Source organism: Delphinapterus leucas, chromosome 7 (genome assembly GCF_059928025.1).
Source record: "Delphinapterus leucas isolate spDelLeu-1000000601 "Yukka" chromosome 7, BTC_Dleu_Yukka2, whole genome shotgun sequence".
Lineage (NCBI taxonomy): Eukaryota > Metazoa > Chordata > Mammalia > Artiodactyla > Monodontidae > Delphinapterus > Delphinapterus leucas.
In genome coordinates this window covers 51,303,431-51,320,001 of record NC_143135.1, presented here as the reverse complement: position 1 = coordinate 51,320,001, position 16,571 = coordinate 51,303,431, and the positions used below count along the sequence as shown (strand labels likewise).

General features: G+C 41.1%; 1 protein-coding gene and 1 pseudogene across 1 annotated transcript in view; both read right to left on the bottom strand.

Moving 5' to 3' along the window:
• MRPL48 (mitochondrial ribosomal protein L48) overlaps positions 1–9,897 on the bottom strand; it is a 72,221-nt gene extending 62,324 nt beyond the window's left edge. The window contains exon 1 of the mRNA XM_022593778.3: positions 9,832–9,897. Within this exon, the coding sequence (XP_022449486.2) occupies positions 9,832–9,897 (66 nt within the window). The remainder of the gene's footprint in view (positions 1–9,831) is intronic.
• A 2,865-nt stretch (positions 9,898–12,762) lies between these two features.
• On the bottom strand, positions 12,763–12,974 carry LOC111184808 (H/ACA ribonucleoprotein complex subunit 3 pseudogene; annotated as a pseudogene).
• Between the last annotated feature and the right edge of the window lie 3,597 nt (positions 12,975–16,571).

The following is a 16,571-nucleotide window of genomic DNA, read 5'->3' as shown; positions in this document are numbered from 1 at the left end:
GTGGTGGCTTCTCATTGCGGAGCATGGGCTCTAGGCGCACGGGCTTCAGTAGTTGTGGCACGTGGGCTCAGTAGTTGTGGTGCACGGGCTTTGTTGCTCCGCGGTATGTGGGGTCTTCCCGGACCAGGGATCAAACCAGTGTCCCCTGCATTGGCAGGCGGATTCTTAACCACTGTGCCACCAGGGAAGTCCCAGAAGTGAATTTTTAAATCGAAAAAACAAAACACTTCAAGTTCTTAGTGTGTCAGGTCAGATCTTTTCAGGTTATTCTCCCAATAACCCTGTGAAGCTGGGGATCATTATACTTATTTCATAGATGAGGAACAGAGGCACAAAGAAGTTACCTAGTTAACGTAAGGCACACTGTAAGCGATGAGCTGGCTAATTTCAACACCTGTGCTCCTTCGGCTCCATAGGACTGCAAATACAGGTTTCCAAAAGGGCAGGTTGGCTAAGCCAGAGAGTTTTTTCCTTGTCTAGTCCAGGTAAATGCTATCTGGTAAGATACAAATCCATCTTTGTGTTGTTCCTACACTCTGAGGAGGGAGGAAGCTGAAGGGAAGAGGTAAAAAGAAGGGGACAATTAGTTCTATGTATCGAAGTAAAAGGCTTCCCTTTTACACTAGAATACTTTAAAAGGTCAGAAATCAAGGACCCAAAAGGGAGGTGAAATCAGCATACATGGATGTAAAGATACCTTAGCAATATCTATTAATGTATTGGAATCTATATTTTTGTTGCCAAGCTTTGTTGATTATGTCATGAGTTATGAAGATATATGAGCTTACTGAACTTCCCAGAAGGACACTTTCATACAGATATCAGATATCCTTCCCTATCCATTATTTTGTAGCTTCTCTGACTTATTTTGTCTCCAGACTCTAAAAACTAAAACTCTCTTGGGGATACCAAGACGTACCTCAACACAGGCTACTTTCCAGGTACTAAGGCTCCTACCTTCTTGCTTCATTCTTCTATAGACTTGTCTTTGTATCTCCAGTATCTACTCCAGGGCCTGAACCATGGTAATATGCATCTGGTGAACTGGTTGAAATCTTCCTCTTCTTCTAGCTCTTTTTTCTCCTACCTCTAACCCACCTCTACAATGGCATTTCTGTCTGCACTTTCACAAGTGGCATAGTAGAGACATAAGCAGACATAAGGATGGGAGAATATGTATTGAATCCAATCCTGCTTCAGCCATTTACTCACTATGTGGTTTTGAAAAAGAGGGAGTGATGAATGTCTGGGGAACTTCAAGTTTGGCTGAAATGTAGACATAGAGAAAAAATGGTGAGAGGAAGATCAGAGGAGACTAGAGAGGAAGAACAGAGTCACATCATTAAATCCTAGGCCAAAGGGTTGGGGAAGCTTTGACCAGTCAGGAACCAGTCAAGAGTGGAATAGTGGAGGAGAGAATGGAGCTAGCGAGTCCAGCCAGAAGACTAAGGGAGGAATTTTTTAAACTGGATTCCCAGTTTATTATAAAAGGATATGATAAAGACTATAGATGAACACCCAGATGGAAGAGATGCATAGGGCAAAGTATGGGGAAAGGAGGAGGAGCTTCCATACTTTCTCTGAGCATACCACTCTCCCCAAATCTTCAGGTGCTCATCAACCTGCAAGCTCCCTAAGGGAGTAATATAAGAGAGAAGAAGGAAGGCCTAAATTAAGGCACTGATAGAGATGGAGAGGAATTAATATAAGTGATGTTAAGGAGGTATAATGACCAGGAACGGTGCCTGATTAGATGTGGGCAGTAAGGGACATTCTGAGTTATATCCTGGGATGAGTACTGAGTACCCGTCTACAAATAGGTGGCAGAGAAGCCAGTTTCCCATTCTCCCAGGCATATGATATGCTGCTTCCCCTCTCTTTATTTTCTAAAAGCCTCTTGGGCCATCAGCCTAGAGTAGGAAATAGATTGAGGCTCAACAAATCCCTTGTGACCTCCCCATTGGGAGAAATAGAAGAAAAGGGATGAAACATTTGAATGCCACCTGTAAGGCCTGCCTGAAGTAAATCCTTTAGGCCTAAATTCTGGATAGTTTTGCCTTCATGATGCGGGGATACTGGAGGGGAGGCAGCTAAGACAGTAGGGCTAAGGAAGAGGTAACCAAATAGTAAATTATGATCACTTCACTTTTAAAATGATTTGACAAATCCCTCTCTCCCTCTCCTCCAAGCCATTCTTAATGCTGCCATCAGAGTGATATTTCTAATCACAAATATAACAAATATGACCATGTCACTTCCCTGCCCAAGGACGTTTAATGCTCCCCACACACTACCTGTAGCAGTGCTGCCCAACAGAACTTTCTGCAAATATGTAAATGTTCTATTATCTGCTCTGTCCAGTATGGTAGCTACCAACCACCTATGGCAATTGAGTACTTGAAATGTGACTAGTGCAACCTAGAAATTGGATTTTAATTTAATTAAAATGTAAATAGCAACATATGGCTAGTGGCTCCCTAGAGTAGCCTATAGTATTAAGTCCAAACTCCTGGATACAACATACCAAGTCCTTCACTCTCTAGAACTTGTCTACCTATCTAGCCTCATTTGCCACCCTTTTCAACACAAACATTACTCCCCAGTCAACATAAATTCCTGTAATTCTGCAACCATGATATACTCTCTCACACCTCCCTGCCTTTGTACCTGCAATTTTCTCTGCTCAAGTGACCTTTCTTTACTCATCCACCTGGAAAACTCCTACTTCTCTTTAAAAGACACAAGTTGAATGTTACCTTTCCTATTTAGCCTCTTGCACGCATTTCACAGGAAGGTATGGTCCCTCCACTATACTTCTCTGGCCTATTTTTCATGTCCTCAACACAGCACATTGTAACTATTTGCTCACTTGTATATCTTTCCCACTAGATTGTGGGCATTATTTATTTATTTATTTATTTATTTATTTGGCTGTGCTGGGTCTTAGTTGCGGCATGCAGGATCTTCATTGCTGAGTGTGGGATCTTCAGTTGCGGCGTGTGGGTTCTTAGTTGTGGCATGTGGAATCTAGTTCCCTGACCTGGTATCAAACCTGGGCCCCCTGTATTGGGAGCTCAGAATCTTAGCCACTGGACCACCAGGGAAGTCCCAATTGTGAGCATTTTTTAAAGAGTATTCTTTTTTATTCCACCTCAAAGATTAACACAGATAATCAAACCACCTACATGAACATTATGCAGTTTTATCAAAGGCAGGATGATAGGTATGTTTTCTCACTTTGTAGATGACAAAACTAAGGGAAGAAGATAGGTGGCTTGCCTAAGCTTAAACACCTTGTACATGACAAAAACTGGGTAATGACAATAGATTTTATTAGCTCTGGAAGTCCATTCTTATGGTCAACAACAGCAAAAAGCAAACTGGAGGCTCTGAGATCCTTCCATTGCCAATCCTAAATCTCAAACCAACACTTGGTGAATTGGCATTTACACAACACACATGAATTTGGGCCCCAAGCAACTTAACTGAGGAACTAACAATGAGGTCAGTCTTTTCCCAGATAAGAATGGAGGCTAAATGCACTGAGGCACCAACTTCTTCAGCTTTGTAAATTTCTCCTCCTCCTCAAGACAGATGTCTCCCAGTCTTTTTTTTTTTTTGCGGTACGCGGGCCTCTCACTGCTGTGGCCTCTCCGTTGCAGAGCACAGGCTCCGGACGCGCAGGCTCAGCGGCCATGGCTCACGGGCCCAGCCGCTCCGCGGCATGTGGGATCTTCCCGGACCGGGGCACGAACCCGTGTCCCCTGCATCAGCAGGCGGACTCTCAACCACTGTGCCACCAGGGAAGCCCATGTCTCCCAATCTTTGTCCACTTAATGTTATACTTAGTCCTGTGTAGCACATTCTTAAAGGAATATTCTTCATTTTTCTTTGTAACCCCAGCATTTGGCACAGTTTGTAGAACACAATGAGGTTCCTAAAATGGTAAAAGGAATAATGAATGAGTGAATATTTATAGGTTCCTAGATATAATTATGGATTTTAGATTTTTTTTCCAGATCTTGCACCACACACACACACACACAAAAGCATGGAGAAACTTTTGCCTTTCTGGCTTTATTTTTACAAGCCAGTTGTCTTTAAAAGCTTTTAAAAATATCTGTTCCAGCCCACAGCACAACCACATGTGAGAAAGCTTTAGGGAACAAGAGAGAATAAAGGGAGACCCTTTAAAAGAATATGTTTGATCTCAGGTTAAACTTCCTTTAAAGTAATAATTCTGTGGTACCTATTATAAAAAGTTTCCCAAGGGTGTCAAATAGCTCTAATTTTTGGCTTAAGTGAAAATATATGCATTAAGCTACCTCCAACTGAAAACTATTTTAGCTTCAAGTAGGACTCTTCTGCTTCTATTTTTTGGTATAGTTTTGGTACAAAGAAAATCATACTTGAACGGGAAAAAAAAAAAAAAAGAAGGCCAGAGGCGGAAGAGAGCTGGCTACCTAAAAAAAGCCAGAAAGAAATGGTGCTGACTCCCCAGCCTGTACTTTACCAGGAATTTTCTGCTTGTGCAGGGCTGGGCCGAGTGAGTGGGGATTACCTAACTCTGGAAAGAGGGAGAAAGGATGATGGAAGAGGCTGCAAGAGGGAAGCTCAAGTGGTTAATGAGATCTTAGAAGCCCATAAGAAGAGAGGGAGAGGGTGCAAAGAACCTCTCAGCAAGCAAGCTACATGTTCAACTCAGTTGAGAATCTTTCTAGAAGCCCAGAACCTGTGTTCAGGTTGGTCCAGCCTGGGCTCCAGCACAGGGATACCTGCAGCACGAAGCTCCTCCAGCATAGGGATACTGGGGTACTTGGATACCTGAGAGGCCATCCTCTCCCACCTCCTCCCATCCCTTTCAGGTTGGCCTGCACTAAACCACCTTTTTAATGTACACCATTACTCGGCATATGAAAAACTCTTCTTATGGACTAGGAAGAATCCTTTGTGCTGCTGCTGCTCAAGCCCCAGATATCACATGTGTACTAAAAAACAGAAACAGAAAAGCCGTAATTTCACTCTAGCAACCTACTCATAGTTGCTAGTGTAATTTTCCTCCCTGGCAGCTTGGCATAGGAGACACAAGTGCAGATTTTACAAAAACATGATGTGGAGGCTAATTTTGAAATAAATTCCTCAGAAGATGGGAATACTTTCTTGACCTACTGAGATAGGAGCTTCTAACCTTCATCTCCAATTATCCTATCCTCCAATTATCTGACTTTATTTGAATGCCTCCTCCTCTTTACCTCCACATCTACTTCCCAAGATCCACTTTCACTGTCTCTCACCTGAACTATTGTGCTGGCTTCTAATTGATCTACAGCCTTCAGTCTCATCCCCACTCCAGTTTATTTCCAAAAGCTGCCTTCCTGAAGTATATATCGTGGAGATCATCTTTTAAAAAACAACATTAAAAAACAAACCAAAACCTTCAATAGCTACTTATAGCCTTCCAATTTAACAACATACTCCTTTCCTTGGAATTCATAACTCTCATAATCTGTCTCCAATTTACCATTCCAACCACTCCTATTTATATACCCATTGCTTCTATTACACTGATAACTCCGTTCAACCTATTTTCCTATACCTCCCTTTTGGACTTTGCCACTTGTATTATAGTTCTTTACAGATGTGTTTGTCTGACCCCCAGATGATGCCCTTTGATTTTAGAATCGCTGTGTGATTCAGCATTGTGTTTCTCTCAGCATCTTTATTGCATGTACATATTGGAGGCACCAGAAAATATCTGTGGACAAACACTGGGCTTGCTGATGAATACTAACATCTTTGCCCCCAAGTTTCCTAATCAAAATATAAATAGTTCTCATGATATGCTACGCCTATTTGAGTCTCTGAGGACTGTTTCTTAAAAATGGGGGGGTGGGCATACTTACTGCAAAACATTTGGAGAAGATAGAAAATTATAAAAAAATAGGGCTTCCCTGGTGGCGCAGTGGTTAAGAATCCGCCTGCCAATGCAAGGGACATGGGTGCAAGCCCTGGTCGAGGAAGATCCCACATGCTGCGGAGCAACTAAGCCCGTGCGCCACAACTACAGAGCCCACACTCTAGAGCCCGCAAGCCACAGCTACTGGAGCCCACGCTCCTAGAGCCTGTGCTCCGCAGCAAGAGAAGCTGCTGCAATGAGAAGCCCGCGCGCTGCAATGAAGAGTAGCCCCTGCTCGCCGCAACTAGAGAAAGCCCGCGCACAGCAACGAAGACCCAACGCAGCCAAAAATAAATATAAATAAAATAAATAAATTTATTTTAAAAAATAAACAAAATCAACACTACCCAAAGACAGCCAGTACGGTAACATTTCACTATATTTCTCTTTTATCCATGTATTTAAAAAATAATTTTAATATGGTCTGCATCCAAGGTAGTTTTGTTTCCAGTATATTATAACATAATCTACACCCTAGTTTACTAAAAAAACTCATTGCAAATATCATATTGTAGCTGAATAATATTCTATTACAAAAATGTATCATTGGATCCTAAATTGTCTACTTTTAATATTATAGATTATACTAAATTTTCATGTTAAAATTACTTCCTAATGATAGCTATCATGAGAAGCAGAATTACTTCCAGATAGATCCATTTTGAGGCTTTTGATATAGTTTGTCAAACTGCTATCACTTCGGGCTTCCCTGGTGGCGCAGTGGTTGAGAGTCAGCCTGCCGATGTAGAGGACACAGGTTCGTGCCCTGGTCTGGGAAGACCCCACATGCCGCGGAGCGGCTGGGCCCGTGAGGCATGGCTGCTGAGCCTACGCGTCTGGAGCTTCTGCTCTGCAACGGGAGAGGCCACAACAGTGGGAGGCCCACGTACCACAAAAAAAAAAAAAAAAAAAAATTGCTATCACTTTATTTCTCTGTATTTCCTGTTTTACCACACCTCCAGAAACACTGAATATTAATATACTTGAAAACTTTCCAAATTTTGTTAAGTAAAAAATTTCATATCAAAAATCTTTTCAAAGTTGATAGAGTATAAATTGCATAGTTTTCATTTTCTGTTGTTAGTATGATTGAACCTTTCCCGTGCTTTGTTATACAATTTTATTTCCTTTGTGAATTGCTGTTTACCCATTTATCCTTTGGAGTCTTAATACTTTTATTCCTGTCAATCTCAGCCTTTTATACATACTCTTATCATGTTTTAGGAAGCAGCTTATATTCAGGGAAAGAAAATCATGCTGGGGTTCAAGAAACCTGTTTTCAAGTCCCAGCACTACCATTATGTGACCCCGAGCAAGTCACTTCTCTCCAGACTTCAATATCCAAAACTGTACAATAAGGATGATACCCTAGAAGCTCTAAGATCAAGGGAAAGGCCAAGTAGATAGGGCCACCCTCCAAAACTCCTGCCTTCTTCTTTAATTGGAACAGCTCCCTTTTAATCCATTATATGTATATACAATTCTGAAGGCCCTCCATCTCTAATGGTCTTGGATTCCATTATTCTGCCATACATAGGCAGTTCGTTATTCTTTCCACTTTATAGATGAGGAAACTAAAACTCAATCCAAGTGAACAGATTATTCTTCAAGTCTGGCTAAGAGGACCTTCCAACTCTATTGTGGGCCCTAGCCCCTTCTCAAATCTAGAACCACCCTCTCTTCCTGAATTCCAACTCTTCCTGAGACTGGACTGATCAGCATTTCAGGGTCCTCCAGCAAGTGTATCCCTACCATGAAATGCTCAACAAATCTCCACCCTAAATCACTTGAGGTAACCCTGTTCCTTCCAAGCCAGAGAGGTAAATTCTTCTGAGTAAAACAGAAGTCACCCTTTGTTGATAATGCTGTCATGAAGTAAGAAGTGGTCACTGACCTCATGAAGGACTCCCCTACATGCACAGTCATATAGGCCTAGGGGAGTTACTATGCCACTTGACCTTTGCCATATCTTCTCCCCCAATTTTTCTGGATTATGATTCTTCAAAAGTTTCAAAACTTTCTTTAAAAAATGTTTATGCCATCTAATAATAACAGCAACACAGTGTTTTATTTTTCCTGAAACACCTTCACAGACATTTTCTCAAATATTCTTCACCACAATCTTATAGAGAAAGTAAAGAGGGACTTACATCCTCATCGCAAGATGAGGAAATTAAGACTCAGAGCATTGAAGTGACTTGCTCAACATCACACAGCTAGAAAGGGGACTCAGGTTTTAGCCTCCTAGCCCAATGCTCTTTTCATCCAGCCTCTACCTCTCAACATTATCTCATTTGATCATTGTTACTTGGAGACCCACATTCAGGCCAATTTATCATTATTACAGGCCCTCTGAGCAGTCAGTCCCTTTACTCCCATGGAAAGTCCCATGGGAGGGAACAAAAGAGATCAAAACATTTTTCTCTCCTGTCAAGTAAATAAATAAGTGAATAAAATCATGGAAAACTCCCCCTTCTCTATCCTGCTTATCTGCCTAATTAGAAACTGTAGTGCAAGACAACATTTAGATAACTAGGAAAGCTCCTACCAGAAGTTGGGGCTGGAAGACCTAACATATTTCTTGACCAGGCTGTGAAGGGTTGTTACAGCCATTTTAACACAGGAGAAAGATTGAGTACATCTAGTAAGAGGTGACATCTTAAATGTAAAGGACCCAACTTTTTTTTTTTAAATGTATGTATTTATTTATTTGGCTGCATTGGGTCTTCGTTGCTGCATGCAGGCTTTCTCTAGTTGTGGCGAGTGGGGGCTACTCTTCGATGCAGTACAAGGGCTTCTCATTGCAGTGGCTTCTGTTGTTGTGGAGCCCGGGCTCTAGACATGAGGACTTCAGTAGTTGTGGCTTGCAGGTTCTAGAGCACAGGCTCAGTAGTTGTGGCGCAGGGGTTTGGTTGCTCTGCAACATGTGGGATCTTCCCGGACCAGGGATCGAATCCGTGTTCCCTGCATTGGCAGGCGGATTCTTAACCACTGCGCCACAAGGGAAGTCCGAAAAGACCCAACTTCTGAGAAGGCTCTGATTATTAGATACTCCTACGTTTGGTGAAAGTTTGGTTTTGTTTCTTCAGAGATCCTTACCACCCCAAGATATTATGATTCTGAGTTTCTCAAGAGTGTAATACTCTAGAATCCTAAGACTGTAAAGTGTCTAAAGGCTCTAAAATCTTGTAATTCTTGTGGAACAACTTTACAAAGGGAAGATCAAGTTGTGGAGTAGCCAGTTCTTAGCTATCTCTCCTTCTCTACCTGCCCCACCCCTAACCTGCTATTCACTTAAATCTCCAAGTATTTAATTGCCCATTGGAGAAATACAAAAATTATGGCACGTTCATCCATGGAATACTTTATACTATATATTCAATTAAAATGACGAAGAAAAATACTTACTTTGTAACAAAGAATACATGACTTTATATAGCATTACCCCAATTGTGTTAAAATAGATACACAGAAAAAAAAAGGAAGAATGACAAAAATCAGCCATGATTATTTCTGGCCGGTGGGATATCAGCATTTTTCTTTTCATTATGCCTTCCCAAATTTCCTAAATTATGCATATATTTTTATAATCAGAAAAAAAATGTTTTAAGTTCAAACGTGTTAGGCCACACCTGGCGCCGCCGATTTAATGGGTTACAGAGATGAGTCATCTCAAAGGCGAGGGAGGGGCCAGCTGGGCATTGACAAGGGCTGGCTTTGAAGGGGAGGGACAAGCACTGGATAGGGTGAGGGCTGATCAGCTCAGTCCGAGTTCAACCCGGAAGCGCTGACGGTAGCACACGACAGGGCAAAATCCAGCCACAAGAACTGGGAATAACGTGGCAACCACAATATGCGAGCAAGGCCCGTCTCACCCAAGACGCGCCGGCGGCCCTCTGGCCCACGCCCCTGGCGAGTTCCCGCCCCTTGCCTTTCCCCATTGGTCCGCTGAAGCTCATTTGGCTCCTAGTGCCCGCCCCTCTGGGGCGTACGAGAGGTGGTGCATCCCTCCTCCACTTCCGACAGGAGCAGCCATACTGAGTGTGGCGGGACCGAGACGGGTTGGGGGAGCACTTTGCTCTTTGGCCTCTGCTTTTATCCTCCCAGTGTTTCTCTTTAGTCTCGGGTTATCAGGACCCAGAGGAAAGGGCTGTTTGCCAGTTGGTAGCAGGGCGTTCGTGTGAAGTGCAGAGGTTTCCTTCACTGCCTCCAGTTCCCAGGAGGCCTGCGGGTTTTAGTTTTCAAAAGGAGATGTCATCACAAAATCTTTCCAAGGTCCTAATGCCCTGTGGTTAGGATCTCAGAACCACTTAAAATCAGATCCTTAGAGGTAGAGTGACCATATAATTTATTGTTAAAACTGGCACAGATTTGAAAGCCTAAGGTGATACTATTAATTACCATTGGCCCAACAGTCATATATGTGGACTGTTTTGGAATTTAGAGCCACCCTACTCCAGATCAAGTCTTAGGCCCAGGTTTTTGTTTGTGTGTGCGTGTGTGCACGTGCGCGCGCGCGCTGAAGTGTATGTACGGAACACTTCCATTTTAATCATTTTTATTTTTTTATTTTACTGTAGTTGATTTACAGGGTTATATTGGTTTCAGGTTTACAATGTAGTAATTCTATATTTTTATAGATTATTCTCCGTTTAAAGTTATAACATTGGCTCTACATTAGATGCTTGGATCTTATTCATTTTATATCTTCTACTTCGTGTCTCTTAATCCCCTTAACCTATCTTGTCCCTCCCCCACCCCTCTCCACAACGGTGACCACTAGTTTGTTCTCTATATCTGTGTCTGTTTCTGTTTCTTGTTATATTCATTTGCTTATGTTTTAGTTTCCACATATAAGTGAAAACACAGTATTTGATTTATTTCACTAAGCATAATACCCTCTAGCTCCAGCCATGTTGTTGCAAATCCTTCTTAATCATTTTTAAGTGGCATTAATTACATTCAGAGTGTAGTGCAACTGTCACCATTATCTGTTTCCAAAATTTTTTATCACCTAAAATAGAAACTCTACCATTTGGCAATAACTCCCCATTACCCCATTTCACCAGCCCCTGGTAGTCTCTTTGAATTTGCCTTTACTAGATAATTCACATAAGTGGAATCATGCAATATTTGTCCTTTTATGTCTGACTTACTTCCTCAGTATAATGTTTTCAAGTTTCATCCATATTGTAGCATGTATCAGTACTTCATTCCATTTTATGGCTGAATAAAATTCCATTGTATGGTTATATCACAATTTGTTTTTGCATTTATTAGCTAGCTGATGGACACTTGGGTTGTTTCTACCTTTTGGCTATTGCAAATAATGCTGCTATGAAAACTCCTGTACAAATATTTTGTTTGATTCCCTGTTTTCAACTCTTTTGAGTATATACTTAGGAGTAGGATTGTTGGGTCATATGGTAATTCTATGTTTTAACTTTTTGTTTTAACTTTTAACCTGTCATACTGTTTTCCACAGCAGCTGTACCATTTTACACTCCCATCAAAAACAGATAAGGGGGGACTTCCATGGTGGTGCAGTGGTTAAGAATCCGCCTGCCAATGCACGGGCATGAGTTCAATCCCTGGTCCAGGAAGATCCCACATGCTTCTGAGCAACTAAGCCCCTGCGCCACAAGTAGTGAGCCCGCGTGCCACAACTACTGAAGCCCAAGCACCTAGAGCCCTGCTCTGCAACAAGAGAAGCCACTGCAACGAGAAGCCCGCTTACCACAATGAAGAATGGCTCCCACTCGCTGCAACTAGAGAAAGCCTGCACACAGCAACAAAGACCTAATGCAGCCAAAAAATAAATAAAATTTTTTAAAAAAATGGATAAGGGTTCCAATTTCTCTACATCCTCACAAAAACTTGTTATTTTCCATTTTTTATTTTATTTATTTATTTAACATAAATAAGCAGGATCAACAAGCAGGCCCCTGGCTTACTTCAGGACATAAAGTTTATAGAACGGGTCTTTAATTCATGGCCTGGTATACCAAGATTTTAGAAATCTAAATCTTTACTGGCTGAGTTACATGAAGGGCTCCCTGTTCAAGCTAAGAGCCAAAATGTCAATTTCACTTAAATTTTTTTTCTACCAGTGTACATTAATAGAAATGCCCTTGCAAAATTTGACTTTAAAAAAAATTGGGCACATATGTCTGAAGTTTAAAATCATTTTATTCAACAAATATCTACAGAGAACTTTAGGCCTGTTACCATCTTTATTCTTATTTTGTTCATTAATTTGTAAAGTAAATATTATGAATTTCTCTTTCTCTGAGATTTACATGGTGCTCTCTATTAAGGCTTGAACGAGGCTAGTCCTTCCAGCATGTGTCCAAGTCAAGATGAAATGTGGCGTATATGTAGTGCCAATGCTTCCCCATCACATTCATTTCTGGATATCTTTAAGTAGCATATTTTTTTCCTTCAAGACTATAAGGTTTGGGATAGAGAGCAATTAGAAATCACAAGGATAGGAGGGATTTTTAGACCCTGTGCTAATTGGAGTAGGTGGTAATGTTGGTGGGGTCATATTATGTTTTTTTTTCTTCAAATCATTTTAATAACCTGGCAGTGATTCAAAGTATAAGAAGATTCAAACGTCTTCCCTTTAAAGGGGATGCTACCATGATTGCCTCACAACAAGCATGATCCAAGGCAATCATGAGACTGGATTCCAAAGAGCAAGGGCCGTAGGAAAGCTTCAAGGCTCACAGATTAAAGAGCTTGGTTTCAGAAAGTCTCTTGAGGGCGAGCAGACAGCAGAAGAGACCTGAAATTTTAAGAGATCCTCAGAGGACGGGGTGCAATTGCTGGGTCATGAGCACCTTAAAGCATGCCTTGATGGTAATATGGTGTCAAGAGTATTTGTCGCCTGGGAGAACTGAGCAGGATGGGCCATGCAGGTCTGTTGTCTCATAGGGTCAAGCTTCTTCAGCGAATAGATCCGGTCTCCCTGCTCATTGAGATAATACTGGAGAAACATGACCACACCAAAGCCAGAGGGTCCAATTCCGTCTGCCCATATTATGTTGTGCTTTAAAAAAAATATGGAAGTTTTTACTTTTGGAAATTAAAAAAAAAGAATCTGTCCAAAATAGAAGCTGCATTCACTAAGCAGTCAATTCTATAAGTGAAGAAATTGCCAATTAAAAACATTTTATTGGGCTTCCCTGGTGGCGCAGTGGTTGAGAGTACGCCTGCCGATGCAGGGGACATGGGTTCGTGCCCCGGTCCGGGAAGATCCCACATGCCGCGGAGCGGCTGGGCCCGTCGGCCTTGGCCACTGAGCCTGCGCGTCCGGAGCCTGTGCTCCGCAATGGGAGAGGCCACAACAGTGAGAGGCCCGCGTACCGCAAAAAAAAAAAAAAATTTATTTATTTATTTATTTTGGCTGCACCATGTCTTAGCTGCAACATGCGGGATCTTCCTTGCAGCATGCAGGATCTTTAGTTGTGGCATACAGGCTATTAGTTCTGGCCTGCGGGCTTCTTTGGTTGCAGCATGAGGACACTTAATTGCAGCATGCATGTGGAATCTAGTTTCCCGACAAGGGATCGAACCCAGGTCCCCTGTATTGGGAGCATGGAGTCTTACCCACTTGACCACCAGGGAAGTCCCAGAAATTGCCAATTATAATGTTCTCTCTTTCAAACCTTTCCACAAACCTTCCCATCCCTTGAGCCAATCTTCTATCAGAATTGCCTTTAAAAATAAACAGACCTGGGCTTCCCTGGTGGCGCAATGGTTGAGAGTCCGCCTGCCAATGCAGGGGACATGGGTTTGTGCCCTGGTCCGGGAAGATCCCACATGCCGCGGAGCGGCTGGGCCCGTGAGCCATGGCCGCTGAGCCTGCGCGTCCGGAGCCTGCGCTCCGCAACGGGAGAGGCCACAACAGTGAGAGGCCTGCGTACCGCAAAAAATAAAATAAAATAAAAAAATAAACAGACCTGAAAGAAAAGTGTATCTAAATATGATTTTTGTACCTGCAGAGCATATCTCTTCTCAAGAACATATAAGAGGCATAATAATCTCCTTTGCTCCTTCCCAAATTTTCTGCAACTAGGAATTATAGTGAGTATTTTACTCTATCCTCTATAAAAATCAGAAAATTATAGTATGTGTTTTCTAGTTCAGTCTCTCTGTTGAGCATGTGAGATTGCTTGGTTCTAAACTTTGGATTAGGGCAGTCTCACTGCTAAAGAAAGAAACCCTTAGCCAGTCTGTGGGGCTGCAAGATCTGATTTCTTACTAGAGGTTACTCATAATTAGAGTTGCAAGATTTAGCAAACAAAAATAAGGATGCCCAGTTAAATTTGAATATAGAATTTAAAATTCTAATTTAATATGGTATCCAGTATTTTATCTGGCAACCCAACCTAATTAATACACCAATATTATGCATTCATTATTTCAACTTACTATGCTTTTATTGAACACCTCTAGAGTAAAACACTGGGCTAGGCTTTGTAGGTCAAACCGAAGGTAAAATGTGTGTCCTCAAAGAATTTATAATATTGGAAGATATAAGGCAGAACACTGAAATTACATGTAAACAAACGAAAACTACATGTATAATAATGTTACTATATAGAGCTGCCTGTCAGTCTCTCTGTAGTTTGTTTCTTTGAATGTTGAGTATTGGTCCCTTTCAGGTATTTGTATTTGGAAGAACAGAGTCCTTCCCCTGTAGTAAAGCTCTGTCTTGGAATTAGCATGACTTTTGCCTGTTCATTACTACCAAAGCATAAATACCTGGTATTGAACAGGACTGTTCAATATTTTAACTGTCTATACAGCAAAGTGAAAAATTAGAAACCTAGACACTTAAATGCTCTTTTTTCATTATAATTTCAAGCTTGCTTTATCTTAATTTGTGATTGATATTTAATCAGTAGTAGTTTGTTATACTTTGAACTTTTGGGTTTGCCTTCTGTTAAGAATTTAATGGAATTTAATGACTCTAAACAAACACTTAAGAAGATGGTACTTAAAGGAAGCCTATGACCCCTTTGCAATGGATGAATTGTTTTGCAATGTAATTTCATTCTCTAATTTATGAGTTTATAAGTAAAATGGGTTAATAGTTCAGATACTAATGTTAAGTTTTCTATCAAATAATACAAAAGGGATGTTATCCCAAGGGGAAAAGAGTAACATCTCTATATAAACATTTTTTTTGCATCTTTCCCTCCAAATGATAACTATTTATTGAGTTCTTTCTCTGTGCAGGCACTATGCTACATGCTTTACAGACATCATTTAATTTAATTCTGATGGAGAAACCAAGGCTAGAGAGGTTGGAGATGTGACCCAATATTTTTTTAGGATATCTGGTGATCTTGTAAACACTAACAACAGAAAGCACAGCTGCATGCAACATTTTTCTTAAATGAAGAGTTTTAAAGCACTCAATTTTTAAAAGAGAGATCCGAGTTAAATACAAGGAAAAACTTCCTGATAATGAAGAACTGGAATGGAGAGAGTGGAGAGATTTTCTTCACTATATAGTATACTAAAGGATCAGTTGATGTTTATATGCCTAGAAGCCGATAGAGATGAATAAGCACTACAGATCTTCTCTGAGCTCAGTAATTATGGGAAAAGGACTTTGCCTGGAGACCAGAGAGGGGACTTGTATCGGAGGTGTATTGTTCCCTTTCCAGCTTCAATCCTATGTCCACCTACTGTGGAAACTTGCATGGCAATTGCTACTTCTAAAACAATAAATAATAATTATCTACCTCTAGCTATTGGATTCTTACTTCAATGAAATATGTGTAAAACTAAACTCACTATCTTCCTGCCTTTCTTGACCTTGTATGCCCCACTTCTTTATTTGCTACCTTCTTTTTTCTTTCCTTCTCTTCAGAACAAAATTCCTTAGATGAAAGAGTCTTCACTTCTTGCCTCCATTTCTTTTTTTTCCCCCTCCATTTCTTAGTCTCCCATTTCCTCTTAAACCCAAGTGTGGCTTCTCTCCTCCTCTCTCCATTGAAACTTCTTTGACTCAAGACAGTGACATTTTAAAAAAGGAAAATTTTATTGAAATATAATTTACAAATGATAAAGTCACTCATTTTAAGTGGCTTAACTATATAATTCAGTGATTTTTATTAAATTTACAACATTGTACAATCATCACCACAATCAAATCTGAAAACATTTCTATTGCCTTGAAAAGAGCCCTGTGCCCATTTGCAGGCACTCACCTTTTGAGAACAGATTCAATGAATGATTTTCAGTCCACAACTTACCTAACTGCTCTGAATACATTTGGCCCTACTGACCATACCTTTCCTTTTGAAACTTTCTCTTCCCTTCTTTCTGGCCATCACTTTCTCCTGGTTTCTCTCCTAACTTTTTTTTTTCTCTCCTAACTTTTTGATAATTCTTCACAGATTACTTTCTCTGCCAGGCTTTATTATTTTTAAAAATATTTATTTATTTATTTATGTATTTGGTTGCACCGGGTCTTAGTTGCGGCACGCGGGATCTTCCTTGCCGCGTGAGGGATCTTTGTCACGGTATGAGGGATCTGTTTCCCCGACCAGGGATTGAACCCCAACCCCCTGCATTGAGAGCGTGGAGTCTTAGGCAC